At 36.8% G+C, this 16,108-nt stretch overlaps 1 protein-coding gene and 1 long non-coding RNA gene across 18 annotated transcripts in view; one reads left to right on the top strand and one right to left on the bottom strand.

Moving 5' to 3' along the window:
* LOC145510169 (uncharacterized) overlaps positions 1 to 9,389 on the top strand; it is a 55,431-nt gene extending 46,042 nt beyond the window's left edge. Inside the window, exons 5-11 of the long non-coding RNA XR_014056850.1 lie at positions 933 to 1,012; positions 1,417 to 1,605; positions 2,064 to 2,150; positions 4,129 to 4,290; positions 5,723 to 5,780; positions 7,654 to 7,793; positions 8,907 to 9,389. This is a non-coding gene — a long non-coding RNA (uncharacterized LOC145510169). The remainder of the gene's footprint in view (positions 1 to 932; positions 1,013 to 1,416; positions 1,606 to 2,063; positions 2,151 to 4,128; positions 4,291 to 5,722; positions 5,781 to 7,653; positions 7,794 to 8,906) is intronic.
* Positions 1 to 16,108, bottom strand: part of PTPRD (protein tyrosine phosphatase receptor type D) — a 1,686,434-nt gene that overhangs the window by 130,562 nt on the left and 1,539,764 nt on the right. For 14 of the 17 annotated variants that reach the window (XM_081500246.1, XM_081500327.1, XM_081500294.1 and 11 more), the window contains one exon: positions 9,025 to 9,185. In XM_081500246.1, coding sequence (XP_081356372.1) covers positions 9,025 to 9,185 — 161 coding nt within the window. The remainder of the gene's footprint in view (positions 1 to 9,024; positions 9,186 to 16,108) is intronic. The other 3 variants (XM_081500284.1, XM_081500268.1, XM_081500316.1) reach the window with 1 other exon arrangement.

Below are 16,108 nucleotides of genomic sequence, written 5' to 3'. Positions count from 1 at the left end.
CAATCTCCAGGCTGGAGTCATAATCACAGCATCTCATCCTGCTCAGATCAAAGACATTCTTATCTGGGAGGAGGGTGCAGCAGTGGGTAGGAAGTCTCTCTGTCCCTTTTTGATATGGCTGTGGTACACCTCATTAGTGTTGCTGTGGCAATGGGCTCTCATTCAGTGCCACCCAGGTTGTTCCATGGTTAGCTAGAGGGCTCCTGTTAAATAGCCTTTCTTCCCATCTCTGCTCATCTGTATAGAATGAAACCAACCAGAGGATGAAGGGAAGACTGATGCGAAGGGAAAGTACACTTGATTTGCTCAAGTGCAATGCCTTTGGCAAAACGTCCTCAGTGCGATGAATTTTGAGGGGTGAGTCCTGTTAGACACGTTGTTCTCTCAGAACCTTGGATTAACCTGTCTCAGGATTTACTGTTTCTACGTAAAATTCTCAAGTATAGCCTTAGGACACAGCGTACTGCCAAACATACTCCCAGTCAGAGGAAATCAGTGAATTGGAGGCATGCCAGAGGAACTGGCAGCTCGTTATATGGAGTGGAAAATGAGAAGGAAAGAAAAAGAAGAGATGGAAGGCTGGGGAGAGATAGATGAGAAGGAAGAGAAAAAGGGGCTAAGAAGACAAGGTGAAAGAAGAGGACAGCCACTTGCAGAGTAGAAAATGTCACTGTGTTTATGCTGTGGGTATTAGCCTAACGATACAGAGACATGGTTTACTATCGAAGATAAATTGGTTAACAAAACACCACCAAATGTGGCCAGTCAATCAACCTCAAGTGTAACAAACATATGATTGGTCTTTTCCAAGTAATCCCAGTGGCCTTTCTCAGGTTTTGGTCTTTTCACAGTCTGGCACTTTTTTTTTTTTTTTTTTTTTTACTTATGTGCCAGATCTGATGCCTAAAACCTGGATTTGTATCCCTTTTCAGAATGGTTCTACAGTCTTTCTTGCAGGATTAAGGAAACCACATGAAGAAATATCTGGGCTAGGAGACACTGACTGTTGCAGGTATTGGGGGACACCCTCCTTATCTTCTGTTGCACTGAGGCCAGATTGAGTGGCAGTGAGGCAGAGGGAGAAAAAAGAACACTCTGTAAAGACATTTAGTCAGTTTCTTCGGTACCAGGAAAGCTAAAATCCTATCTTGTTGCCCAATGAGTCTTGGAAAACTCAGAGCATGAGACTAAAATGAGAGTCACTCTTGTAATAAGTGGGAGGGGTGTCCTGACATTTAATAACTAACTTCTCCCTCAATCTGTCCAAATAAGATAATCTTTAAGAAACCAGTTTCCAAAACTCCTAGCCAGCTAGGAAAGTCGGCTGTTTAAATTTCATTCTGCTTCATTTAGTTTTGATGATCACCACGCAGGTAATTCTGACTGCCCGCACTTTACTGCATTGTTTCTAAACAGAAACGTGTTAAAATGTGAGTTTTCAAACAAAGAATTTCTAAGGAAGATTTGCAGGATGAAGAGTTTGATCACCATCAGAAACAACGATCATTTTTAAAAACGAAATTTACTGTTACAAAGTATTAAATGGCATATAATGGTCTAAATCAAGCCCCGTGTGATCATCTGGAGTGGCATTTCTTTTTTCTGGTAAGATTTCGGAGATCTCATTATTCTCAACTAGAAAAAAATAACAAATAGTGACTAGAAACAGATTCTGAATATTGCCTTGCTATTTTTTCTATAAGAATTATAAATTCCTAGGGGTAAGTTTATTTCTCACAGTGAGAAGTATCTACCATGGGCAGGCGTTATTTGCATGAAAAGAAAATAGAAAAGCACATGACATTTCTGATATGGCAGAAAATGCTAGTTGTATAAAAATATGTGTTTATTTGGGCTGTGAATAACAACAAAAACGCTGCTCTGTGGTCTCAGTGGGGTTTTATTTTCATCTAGTCTCACCTGGCTTTGATCTACATGTAAAGTGGGAAACAAAAACAAAGGGACATGGTGTGGAAGGTATATCTAGTGTATTTATTTGGAAAAAAAATATTCAGACATGCATACAGGCTTTTGGAAGAAATGTATTTGTTTACTATTAATAGAGATTTCAAAGAAATCAGTTCACAACGATTCTGACATCATCAAGAACAGAAGCCCAACTTTGCCACTACTGGTCTGTATCTCCTTGGGTAAGTCAACTACAAACCTAACTTAGTTAATTTCTTCACTTATAAAACAGGGGAGGAGGGTTAGATTATGTTAAGTTTTGGCCCAGCTCTCTTGATAGAACAAGAAGGTAGTGATGAAATTGTGAAATGTGGACAGTTTTATAGTGAGAGGTAGAGCTCTGAGCATATTAAGTGGATTCAAAGTGTTTTGACTTTTGCCTTAAAAAACTGTTTTGCATGTGTTGTTTTTCTGCTGGATTAATGACAAGCACAGCTTCTCTGAGGTACTCAGTTTGCTGTCAGTGAAAGTGTAACGCAGCTTGTTGACCAGTGTTACGTGGTTTTAAGGAAAATAATGTAGCGGTGATTCTCTGGTATGCATCAGAGTCACCCAAGAGGGCTTGTTAAACTACAGGCTGCTGGACCAACTCCCCAGAGTTTCTGATTAAGTAGGTCTGAGGTCAGTGGGATCAAGAATTTGTGTTTCTATCAGGTTCCTAGGTGATGCTCTTGCTACTTGTCTCCATAGAGAACCACTGGAATACAACACTGGAAGGGAGGCAGGCTAGATGGGCATCAAGATCCTTTGCTTAATTTTAATCAGGAATTCATATATATGTGTGTGTGTTAGAAAGCTGAAAGGTTAGCTTGGACTGATCACTAAATAAGCAAGCAATATAGGAATGATTATTATTGCTATTATTTTTCAAGGCTGGAGGACAGGGAAAATAATTTGGAATTAAATATAATTTTTTACTAAAGTACTGCCATCGATATTAGCAGGGTATAAAAATGTTAGTATTCCTGTACAAAGGGTCTTGAGATCATACTTTCAGTAAAAACAAACAAAACAAAACGAAAATGACTCACATTAACACATACAAATGCTCATTTAACCTTGACTACAAACAAAACTCAGAGACAGGTTTTACTACCCTCTAAATTTACCTTTAAATAATCTATTTTATCATCATATATAGATAAACTACTTCCTCCTGAATCATTTTAATATCAACATTACTTTTTATACCTAGGCTTTGTCCATGTTCCCTTCGCCAGTTTCATCTTTTATATCCAACCTCCACCCTTATCCCCTCAATACCTCCAAAGTCTACCTGTGTTTTTTTTTTTTTTTTGTACTGAGCATTAAAGGGGTTTGTTCTCTATTCCTCACCTGTCAGGTTTACTGCTCCATTTTAATGCAGCAAAAAAGAAAAAGAGAGGCTAAATGTTAGTTGGCCAATGGTAACAAGAGTAACCATGACAACCAAGATTTAACAGCTCATAATTAGGGACATACACTGACACACATTAGAAAATGATAGCATATCAAAATATTTCAAGGCCTCTAATCATGAAGCAAATGGAGGACATGAGAGTACATGGCTAAGTAAAGCATTTGTGTGTGTATTAATGTCAGATTCACTTTTATTCATCAACCTACAAAACACTGCCACAATTAATTATATCCTAGGAGAATTTGATGGTAGAGATATTATTTGATTATTAAAAAACATGCCATGAGACAACTAATGTACTTAATGGGAATATAACATTATCCCATATAAGAAATTTAGTTCATTAAAAACAGTCTTCTGTTAAGAGGTACATCATTCCTTTAAAATACCTGCAAATTGCACTGACCTGAAGAAAAATTTGCACAATTGTATAATATACCACAAGGTAATGAAGTGGCAGAGATGAGGTCTTCAAACACATTTTGGCAAGTAAGGTGATTATGTCTTTTTTTTCCCCAGTAAAAGCTTAAATGCATTTTCAGTTTTGGAAAATACAATACTCATCATTATATCTACAGAGCATAACCCATCTATATAGCTGTGCTAATCCAGAAAAGCAATTTATTACCAGCCACTGACATGACCCATATTTTCCTAGTCACAGAGGCACTACTGTATGTGAACACTTCCAGCTCACTGTCATTATTGGCACTTTCACCTGTGATAATAATGTGGACTGTTTAACCATCTTCTTTATACAGAAAGTATAACCTTCACCTAAAAAGAATTCATCTGAATAGTCTTCATGTTGAGGCAAACTGCAAAATATTTTGTGAGTTCTCAATTGCAAGAAACAAAGGTACCAGGTCTACCTCACTGCCAATGAACTATACACCCATGTTGCTACAATATCTTCCCTTAAGGTAATCCAGTCCATAGCTTTTGAAAAGTACAAAGTCCACATTTAAACTGTACACACACACATACAAAGTGAATAATGAAAATGATATCAGACACACAGGTTCTTTTGATTCTTAAAGTGATTTAGCTAGGTATACCAAGTTTTTAAAAATCCTACAAGTGTTCCTAACTTGGCTTATTTTTAATCAGTGAAGTCATCAGTGAATTCGTTGTAGGAAAACCTATTTATCTGACAGAGTGAAATACTTAGTGAATTGCCAGTTTTGTACATGAAAAGGCTGTTGAATACTAGGATGAACCAGTGCATACTCTCCACTTCTTTCCTCTGCCACAGAAATGTCAGCCTTACTGCACATAGGTACATATTTTGTGCAAATATCTATAAGTTTAAAATCTTTTGGAATTTAAACTACAGGTTGAGGATTTCATTACAGCTCTTGCCAGTCAAGATGAAGATAATAATGAGATATGGAATAAATAAGAGGAGGGAACTTAGTTTATCACTGTTTGACTCTTATAAATTTGATTATTCGGTAGCCCTCTGTGCTATGCACTCGTCTTGGCACAAGGAAATACCATGAGGAGTAAGACGGAGTCCATGACCTACAGTTTAGTGGGGGCAGAAAGCCAAGGAAATGGGCAATGGCAGTAATGTGGTTGGTAGGTTCTATGATAAAGATAAGCAGAAAGTGCTTTAGAAGCATAGAGAAGGGGACCCTAAGGCAGCCTTAACTGCTAAAAGAGGACGCGAGGTGGACACTCAGAAAGGCTTTCATTTAGTAAGTGCATCTTAGCTTACTTCTAAAGGGTGAGTGAGAGTTGGCTGGGTCAAGACAAGTACCTGTGGAATGAGTAGAAAGGCTTTCGGAACGACCTCCTCAAAGGCGAGAAGGCATAGCCCAGTGTGGATGCCTATTTCTTCCTAGCATCTCAAAATACTCTGGAATCTATTTTTTTCTTTGGTGATACTATGGAAATACATGTAGGGATGATTCAAAAAGATTAAAGAGGTAGAGTCCCCAGGGAGCCACTGTTGGATCTGGGAAAAGGAGAAAAAGGAACGGTCTATACCTTAGTCACATCTTCCTTATGGTCTTCACACATGAACATCCAGAGGTGGGAATGGAAATTATTTACTGTCTACAGTGTTCACTCACATTAGACTATTACTATTTGAGAATGATAATTTGGTCTAGACCATGCCTTCGTGCTTTCTAACATCCTAATCCATTTTTTCCCTTTCATAGTATATAATAAATACTTATCTATATTGAAATGCTTTTCATAGATTTACATTTTAAGAATATTTTCTATAGAAATAATTCCTGAACAATTTTAAAACTAATGATTGAAAAGCCATTATGTAGCAGATGTGCAGGGTAGATGAACATCAAAGAACATTCAATTACTTTATGGATTCTTTTTTCTTTGTAGGGGAAGATAGATGAAGGGCAACATGGAGTCATTTAGAAAACGTACACATGCACTGAAGGTAAAAATAATACAATGCTAATTCTATTACTTGATTTTTTTAGGTTCTCATATTTTAAAAAGGTCAGTTATCTAATCTATGTACTTATTTTAGAAGTGAAGAAACCAGGGCCTGGAATGTTAGCATGACTTTCTAGCCCCTATAGCCAGCTAGTTACAAAGCTGGGACTTGAACTCAGGTTTCCTGCTTTCAAATTTAGCTTTTTTCTAAACCTTGCTACATCTTCTCTCTGAAGTTTAAACTGTTAAATCATTGCACATGTATCACAGATACAGTCCAGGATTTAAAAAAAATCTTAGTGTAGGAAAATTAACAAAGACCTACCAAACATTACATTAATACTATTCTGATGGCCCTTTAAGGCCCTTACAAAGCCTCAGTGATATGTTTTGTTATTGATTATCAATGTATTATGGGTTTTAGCACATTTAAAACAAAGTCAAATAGACAGAATGCAAAGTGAAAATAACTGCTATTCCATATTACTATAATTAATAGAAGTAAATCTCAACTGACTCAGTGAGATTTATTTTTTTATATGGACAAACCATCCACAGCTATAGACCTTTTCCTAACAAAGGCAGTCTTGTAAACAGGTGTATATTACCAATAGAATTATCAAGATAGTGTGAGTCAGCAGTATTACATACTCATTCCCTAATTAAAGTATTATTTGCGTACAGAAAGTAAAATATTTTAGTAATAGTAATGATGATAATCAATTCTGAGTGATTACCAATGACCTGTGTATAAACTGAAAAGCACCTAAAAAGAGAGGTATACTGTTTGTTATGTAATTTTCTTTGCTCAGATTCCAAGCTATTAGAGACACTATTCATTGCCTACGTAAGAGTTCCTCTTGAACTGTTTCATGATAATCAGGAAGGACATTGTTGGGTCTACTTGAGTTTCAAGTCAGGAATGTTTTTTACTGCTGAAGCAAGCATTTCTATTTCAGAAATGCTTCATGGGCTTTCAGATGGTTAGCTAAATATACTTAGCATTTGAGGATGTGTGCATTTCCCAACAATTGCTTTAGACAATGCTCACATATGCATACACTAAAATGCAACTTAAACAGTCATAATATCTTTAAATATGATGCCTTCTTGCAGGATTAGGAAAAATTAAAATAACTGAGTTGATATTTTTCAAGCACATGTGGATAAAGAAAACTTAATTACCAAGGTTAGAATCTTATTTCTCCATATTTACACAACTAATTTACAAGGCCATGCACATATCTATTAAGTGGCATGAGTTAATGATAGCCAGATAGATCCTAATGAAATGCAACTTAAAAGGTAAGCATCTTGTTCATTCTGTAATAACAGATGCCATGTGATGTGATCTAGAAACGCAGTTGTCAACAAGCAATTTTCTGCTCTGACCCCCACAGCAGGATGTCAACACTTAGAATGAAAGTTGTTTTTTGTAAAACATGTACTTTTTTACTTTTTTCTTATTGTATTCTCTTCCGGTAATAAATGCAGTACATAAGAAGCAAAGGGTGCTAGCTCTTGCCTGTCTGGACTCACACAGGATCTTTTACTGTTCTGGGGCATGTGGGAACCTCAAGCTTCCAGGCCTTAGCTCTTACACAAGAGACAAGTGATCAAATACAACAGTCTCCTTACCATACACATTGATAAGATACAGACTGGAAGGGGGAGACTGAAACCATCAACTAAGATATTCTGGCCTTCAATCATTTGTTTTTTCCAGCCATTGTAGGGAGTGGACAATTGAGCAATGGTAGTGATTAGGAAAAATAATGATTTTTTTCTTCATTCTTTTAATTCTGAAAGAGGATAGGCAATTTAATGCACTACGATTATAAACTTCTTCAACTTGACTTTTTTTTTTCCCTCAGCCCTGGAATGGAATTGTAAAACAGCCTGAGAAGAGAGTCATTCAAAGGAGCAGTGTCTTGAAAAGTACTGTTTTGAGTCAAGAGAAGAGCTTTGGGAAAAGAAAAAAAAAAAGATCTATTTGAAGAACAAAGGAATGCAGGTAGGAATAATTAATGTAAACCACTGAAAGGAGTTACAGGAGTAGGAAAAATAAATAATGAAGATAAAATTGTCCGATTAAACATGTAAGCAAGAATCAAAATGAAGACACTCTCATCTATTTTTGAAGGTCAAGGTTATGGTGATGGATGGTGATTTAGTTGCTAAGTCATGTCCAACTCTTGCGACCCCATGGACTATAGCCCACCAGACTCCTGTGTCCATAGGCATTCTCCAGGCAAGAATACTGGAGTGGGTTGCCATTTCCTTCTCCAGGGGATCTTCCTGACCCAGGAATAGAACTCGGGTCTCAGAGAAAAATTATCTTGCAGTGGAAGGAAGAGAGTACCTTCACAGTAGCATTCTAAAAGCTGACACGCTACAAAGGAAAACAGGAACATAGATTGAGTTGCATGAAAATAAAATTTGGATTGGAAGAAAAATTGATATAAAGGAAGGTAATTCAGTCATTTTGAATATTATATATTTTTTTTAGTTCAGGAAGAATTTAGAGAAAAAATAATTACCGTGTTTTCTATCCAACTAAGCAGTGACCTAGGGGACAAAATCTTACATGTAATGGAGACAGATAAAGGATTGACAAAACACTACATTAGAAAATATGAGTTAGTGTGGATTATTTGCATCCCATCTGTGGTCAAAGACACTAAGAAGGAAAATGGTACCTTGGATTTCCTCTTGGACACAGATGAGAATTCAATACTGAAGATGTGGACTAAGGGTTAGAAGAAAAATGGGAAAGGGAAAAAGTTCATCTTCCTCTGTTCTTTCTTTGATCTTCAATTTTTAGCTACTTTTGCTGAATTTTGAGAAATAGCTACAGAAAAAAATCTCAGTACTCAGGCAAGTTAGACTTGCAATAGTGTTTCAAACTCCATGCTGAAATGGAGCCATTAATGATCTAATTTGCTTCGGATTATCTGCTTGCGAATGTAACGTCTCAACTGTCATGCAAAGAACTCATACTGTGTAAGTACCTCAGAAGATGGAGACTGGATCCATGCCTGCTGGGCAACAGAGTCTACACCACACACTGAATGAGCTCAGTCTTTGTATTTTGTTCTAACACTAATGGATACATTTCTCCCCTCAGTGATTACTGGAAATATTTTTACCAAGATCAACCACATAATGACCATGGAAGGATGATAAAAAGTCTTTAAAAACAAGGCAGCCCCGAAGACTGCAACAGAGGCGTTGGGCAAACCTACCTTTTATAAAGAAGAATAGCTATGACAATGCAGATGATAAAGACCACTGCGAGCACAGGACCCACAACCCAAATCAAGCCTTCTTCTTCATCTGTGATTGGCTGTGGATCCAAATCCATTGACACAACAGGATCAGAGTAAGGGCTGGTTGCATACATCTTCTGAGGAAAAACAGAGTCTATGTTAGCTAGAAAATAATGACTTTCTAGACAGTATTTTTAGCATTAGAAGAGGCAAAGATTCAAGACATTATGGATTTGATAGTAGTTTTAAAATATTTAAAAGGTGGAGGGAAAGGAAAAAAGGTTTTGAAATCTAAATTTCTTTATAAAGTATTTAATAATAAAATAGTTTTTGATGGTATACATTTCCATAGATACGTTTTCACTGGGATCTATATACTGGAATAGTAAATGGTCTTATGAAGTGTAAGTACCAGTAGATTAACCAGTCACAAAATGTTCAATGAGCAATTTACATTGTGCCAATGTATTACATACAATATGAAAAATAAAAAAAATTACAGTTCCAACCCTTAAGATATAATCACTCAGTAAATACTTATACAGCAAAATATCAGTATTTCATTAAATATTATATTATGAAAGCAGTCCTAAGTACCGCACATTAAAGTCTAAAACTTCAAAAGAAAAGTTCAGTGTTCAAATTATATACATGCAAGATATATGAAAGTGATAATATGGTTTTCCAGAACATAAAATTTTGAGGACTTAAAAGGATTTAGCAGTTTCTATATGATTTTATTACAGTGCTGCTCAGAGGTTGATATGATTATTCCCAATAGAAAACTGATAAAGAGAAAAGAAAACCTTATACACTGTTGAGGGGAATGTAAATTGGCACAGCTATTATAGAAAGTAGTTGTTGGTTCCTCCAAACATTAAAAATAAAACTACCATATAACCCAGCAATCCCATTTCTAGGTTTATATCTAAAGGAAATGAAATCACTGTCTTAAAGAGATATCGGCATACTTGTGTTCTCTGCAATATACTCACAATATCTAACGCATGGAAGCAACCTAAAAGTTTCTTTGGATGAATGGACAAATAAAATGTGATTACATATACACACATATACATATGTACACAATGGGATATTATTTGGCCATCAAAAGGAGAAAATTCTGCTAAGATCTTCAATGACATGGATGTATCTGCAGGGTATTATGCTAAGTACAATAAGCCAGACAGAGAAATACATATTACAATATGAGTTCTGAGGATCTAACTTGCAGCAAGGTGACTATAGTAAATAACACAGTGCTGCTGCTGCTAAGTCGCTTCAGTCATGTCCGACTCTGTGCGACCCCACAGACGGCAGCCCACCAGGCTCCCCCGTCCCTGGGATTCTCCAGGCAAGAACACTGGAGTGGGTTGCCATTTCCTTCTCCAACGCATGAAAGTGAAAGGTGAAAGTGAAGTTGCTTAGTCGTGTCCGGCTTGTAGCACGACCCATGGACTGCAGCCTACCAGGCTCCTCCATCCACAGTATCATATACCTAAAAGTTACTGAGAGCAGATCTTAAACTTTCTCACCATACACACAAAGGAGTTACTTATCTTGATCTTGGTAATCATTCACAGTGTGTGTATATAAATAAATATATAAAATCATCACAGTATACAGTTTAAATATGTACCACTATATTTGGCAATTAGTCCTCAGTATGGTTGGAAAGATATATGCCAAAAAAATTACTTGGTGAAGGAAGGGACTGAATATACATAAATTCTGTTTCCCTAATATCTAGTTTTGTTTTGTCCTATTTTAGATTATCTCAGAAGAAGATTCTCTTGATTCTGTCCCTCTTTGAAATACTGTCTTTTCCAATAGAGACCAGTCCACAGTCATGAGCTGCCCCACATCTTAAAAATAATCTAACAGCTCATACAGCTCAAAAAGAAGCAACCCAATCAACAAATGGGCAGAAGACCTAAATAGACATTTCTCCAAGGAAGACATACAGATGACCAACAGGCACATGAAAGGATGCTCAACATCACTAATTATTAGAGAAATGCAAATCAAAACTACAATGAGCTATCACCTCACACTGATCAGAATGGCCATCACCAAAAAAAAATCCACAGATAATAAGTGCTGGAAAGGGTGTGGAAAAAGGGAACCTTCTAACACTGTTGGTGGGAATGTGGACTGGGATAGTCATTGTGGAAACCAGTAAGGTAGTTCCATGGAAAACTAAAAATAGAATTACTGTATGATCCAGCAATCCCACTCCTTCATATTCAGAAAAAAATGATTTCAAAAAGACACTGCACTCGAGTGTTCACAGCAGCTCTGTTCACAACAGCCAGGACATGGACACACACAGCTTAGATGTCCATCAGCAGAGGGACAGGCACAGAAGAAATGGCACTATATATAATGGAGTATTACTCAGCCATAAAAAGGACTGTGCTAAGTCACTTCAGTTGTGTCCGACTCTTTACAAACCCATGGACCGTAGCCCACCAGGCTCCTCTGTCCATATGGAGCAGAAATGGATTCACAGACACAGAGAACAGATTTGTGTTTACCAAGGGGAGGAGAGGAGGGTTGGACTGGGAGTTTGGGGTTAGTAGATGCAAACTGTTACATTTAGAATGGATAGACAATAAGGTCTTACTGTATATAGAAGGGAACTATATTCAGTCTCCTGGGATAAACCATAATGAAACAGAATGTATGTATGTGTGTGTGTGTATACATATATATATATATGTGTGTGTATATATATATATATATATATATACACACACACACTCACAACTGCCATTGCAAGAGACGCAGGTTCAATCCTGGGTTGGGAAGATGCCCTGGAGAAGGATATGGCAACCCACTCCAGAAATCCCATGGACAGAGGAGCCTGGCAGGCTACAGTCCATAGGATCACAAAGGGTTAGACATGACTTAGCAACTAATCAACAACTCTCTCTCTCTCTCTCTCTCTCTCTCTCTATATATATATATATATATATATATATGTATATATATATAACTGAGGCACTTAGCTGTAGAGCAGAAGCTGTAGAGCAGAAGTTAATACAACATTGTAAATCAACTATTATTTCAATTAAAAAAAAACAAAACTGTTTCTCATCTTCTCACTTGAGCACCACCATAGATCCTATTTTCTCATTTGCTAATCTCACTTTATACAGTTCTTACACATCCAGACACCTTTTCCAGATTAGCCACAGTTGACCAAGCCTTTTTAAAAAACTTTTTCCTTTGTGACTGACAAGGGATTAGCTTCCAAATTAAACAGTTCATGCAGCTTGATATCAAAGAAACAAACAACCCAATTAAAAAAGGGCAGAAGATCTAAATAGACATTTCCCCAAAGAAGACATACAGATGGCTAAAAGGCACATGAAAAAATGCTCAACAGTCTAGACATGCAAATCTAAACTAGAATGAGGTATCACCTCACACCAATCAGAATGGCCATTATCAAAAAGTCTACAAATACATAAACGCTCCTATACTGGTTGGTGAGCATGTAAACTGCAGCCAGTGGAGAACAGGAACTGTGGAGGTTCCTTAAAAAACTGAAAATAGAACTACCATATAACATAGTGACCCAACTCTAAGACATTTATCCAGAGAAAAGTATAATTCAAAAAAATACATACACAGCAATGTCTACTGTAGCACTATTTACAATAGCCAAGATATGTGAACAGCTTAAATGTCCATTGATAAATGAATAAAGAATATATGTACACAAACATACACACATCAAAATATTACTCAAGCATAAAAAAGATCAAAATAATGCCATTTGCAGCAAAATGGCTGGACCTAGAGATTATCATACTGATTGAAGAAAGTTGGAAAGAGAAAGACAAATATCATATGATACCACTCCATATGTGGAAGCTAATTTTAAAAAAAATTATACAAATGACCCTATTTAGAAAATAGAAATAGACTCACAGGCATAGAAAAAAACCTACAGTTACCAAAGGGGAAAGGAGCAGAAGAAGGATAAATTACTTAGGGACCACTGTATATAAAATAGATAACCAACAAAGACCGGGAACTCCACTCAATATCTTGTGATAATCTATAAGGGAAAATAATTTGAACTAGAGTAAATACATGTACATATGTACAACAGAATCACTTTGCTATACAACTGAAACTAACACATTGTAAATTACCTATTCTTCAATTAAAAAAATAAAATAAAAATGGTCTCCTTTGGTTCTCCTAATTCTATACTCAACAGATCCCTTCCTGATCTTTCCAACTGACTATGTCTTGTTAACTGTCTCTCAATCCATTTTATGAGCCTGTATTCTTAAATTCTATTCTCTGCTATCTCTTTTTCACTCCTCTGTAGCAAGGTGATCTTCAGCTTTAACTTCCAACCACTATGTATATTACTTCCCCATTAATGGTCCTTAACTTAGTAACTCTGATAAGTCCCAGACCTTTATTTCCAAATTCAGTTCCTAGAGATTCCTACATCTATCCACAAATTAAGAACTTCGGGTTATTTTTCTGCTTCCCAGATATACCCTCCTTTCGACTTACTAATTTCTCTTTCCTCTCAATATCTAGGAATGAAAACTTACTGATTTTATCTGATCAGCTCTCTCCAGTCTCAGGCCTCAGGTCCTCTTTCCATTGCCACAGTACCACTTTTCTCATTACCTCATTCATGTTCACCCAAACCATACCAGAAGTTCTTTCCTCTGGCAGTCTCTACTGCTACTAGAGCTATTATCCTAAACTGCAGGTGTAAAACCTTCAGGAGGCTCTCTGGTGACTCCTAAATAAAAATTAGACATCTTAGCATGATTCTTAACGGCCTCCATAATTTTTCTTTAAACTTTACCACATATAACATCAGTTTAGTTCAGTTCAGTCACTCAGTCGTGTCTGGCTCTTTGCGACCCCATGAAGCGCAGCACGCCAGGCCTCCCTGTCCATCACCAACTCCTGGAGTTTACCCAAACTCATGTCCATCAAGTCGGTGATGCCATCCAACCATCTCATCCTCTCTTGTCCCCTTCTCCTCCTGCCCTCAATCTTTCCCAGCATCAGGGTCTTTTCAAATGAGTCAGCTCTTCGCATCAGGTGGCCAAAGTATTGGAGTTTCAGCTTCAACATCAGTCCTCCCAATGAACACCCAGGACTGATCTCCTTTAGGATGGATTGGTTGGATCGCCTTGCTTTCCAAGGGACTCTCAAGAGTCTTCTCCAACACTACAGTTCAAAAGCATCAACTCTTTGGCACTTAGCTTTCTTTATAGTCCAACTCTCACATCTATACGTGACTACTGGAAAAACCATAGCCTTGACTAGATGGACCTATGTTGGCAAAGTAATGTCTCTGCTTTTTAATATGCTATCTAGGTTGGTCATAACTTTCCTTTCAAGGAGTAAACGTTTTTTAATTTATGGCTGCAATCACCATCTGCAGTGATTTTGGAGCCTCAAAAAATAAAGTCAGCCACTGTTTCCACTGTTTCCCCATCTATTTGCTATGAAGTGACGGGACCAGAATGCATCATCTTAGTTTTCTGAATGTTGAGCTTTAAAGCCAGCTTTTTCACTCTCCTCTCTCACTTTCTTCAAGAGGCTTTTTAGTTCTTCTTTGCTTTCTGCCATAAGGATGGTGTCATCTGCATATCTGAGTTTATTGATATTTCTCCCGGCAATCTTGATTCCAGCCTGTGCTTCCTCCAGCCCAGTGTTTCTCATGATGTACTCTGCATATAAGTTAAATAAGCAGGATGACAATATACACCCTTGACATACTCCTTTTCCTATTTGGAACCTGTCTGTTGTTCCATGTCCAGTTGTAACTGTTGCTTCCTGACCTGCATACAGGTTTCTCAAGAGGCAGGTCAGGTGGTCTGGTATTCCCATCTTTTTCAGAATTTTCCACAGTTTATTGTGATCCACACAGTCAAAGGCTTTGGCATAGTCAATAAAGCAGAAATAGATGTTTTTCTGGAACTCACTTGCTTTAACATATTCTATAATAATAGACTTCTTGCTACTACTACCAAAATGCTCTATTTTCTCTTTGCTGTCTCAAGTTCCATAACATTTAGCTCCTGAAATTCAACTCATCTCCAAGACCTCATTTAAATTTTGCCTCCATTGAAGCTCTCTCTCCTTAACTGGAAATAATCAGTCATTTCACAAAACGTAACTAAAATAATTTTAACAATTTGAGGTAGTCCTGTTTGTTTTTTAATGGTAGTGGTTAAACTATATTGTGTTTTGATCTGTGTATATGCCTTATTTTCTTTAATGAAACTATAAACTCCTTGAAGGTACAGATTTATATACAGTTTATGTTTGTATGCTTAAAGCAGCCAGTACACAACTTTGCATTTAGTGGGTTCCCAGAAAATCTTTGTTGAACAAAACGCTCATTTTTTTTCAAATGACTGACATTATTAAAACATGAGAGAGTATACTTATTTTTCCATGATCAGTAAGTATACTTATTTTCAGTCTGCATTTTTAAAAAAGTAGGGCATATTTTATGAATTTAAGTAGGACAAGCTCAGCAGTCATTCTGGAGAATATATGCCCACTAAATGCATATATGCTAGTCTTCTGTCCCAGTTTCCTCACTATGTTCAAGAAAGAGATTGACTTGACTTTCAGATTTTCTAATGGCATCAAAAGAAGATTAACTACTCAATATATCCCAAACCTTCTTAGAAGTAGATAAAAAAGGAAAGATATGTACAGTATAAGGATTTATTCAAAGGACTTGGCAAATACATTCTATATCAAAGAAACATGATTCTTTATATAATTGTTTTGCTTTAATTGTTCCCCTATTTTGTAGGTCACATTCAAACTATTTGGGAGACTAAAGTAAGCAAAACTCTGTGATGTGAAATTCTCTACCAAGAGCCTTTGAGATAATAATCTTGGTTAGTCAAGACAGAAATCTAACCTGAGATTTTTCCCAAAGTACATCCATTTCCAACCCAAATCAGGAAACAGAGATGTGAAAAGAAAACCATAAAATGACACCAGCTTTATGAAAAGCAGAATTTGTTCAGTATGTGGGGGTAATGGA

The sequence above is a fragment of the Giraffa tippelskirchi genome, chromosome 1 (genome assembly GCF_054371585.1).
Source record: "Giraffa tippelskirchi isolate mGirTip1 chromosome 1, T2T-mGirTip1v1.2.pri, whole genome shotgun sequence".
NCBI classification, from domain to species: domain Eukaryota; kingdom Metazoa; phylum Chordata; class Mammalia; order Artiodactyla; family Giraffidae; genus Giraffa; species Giraffa tippelskirchi.
This window is presented reverse-complemented; position numbering and strand designations above follow the sequence as displayed.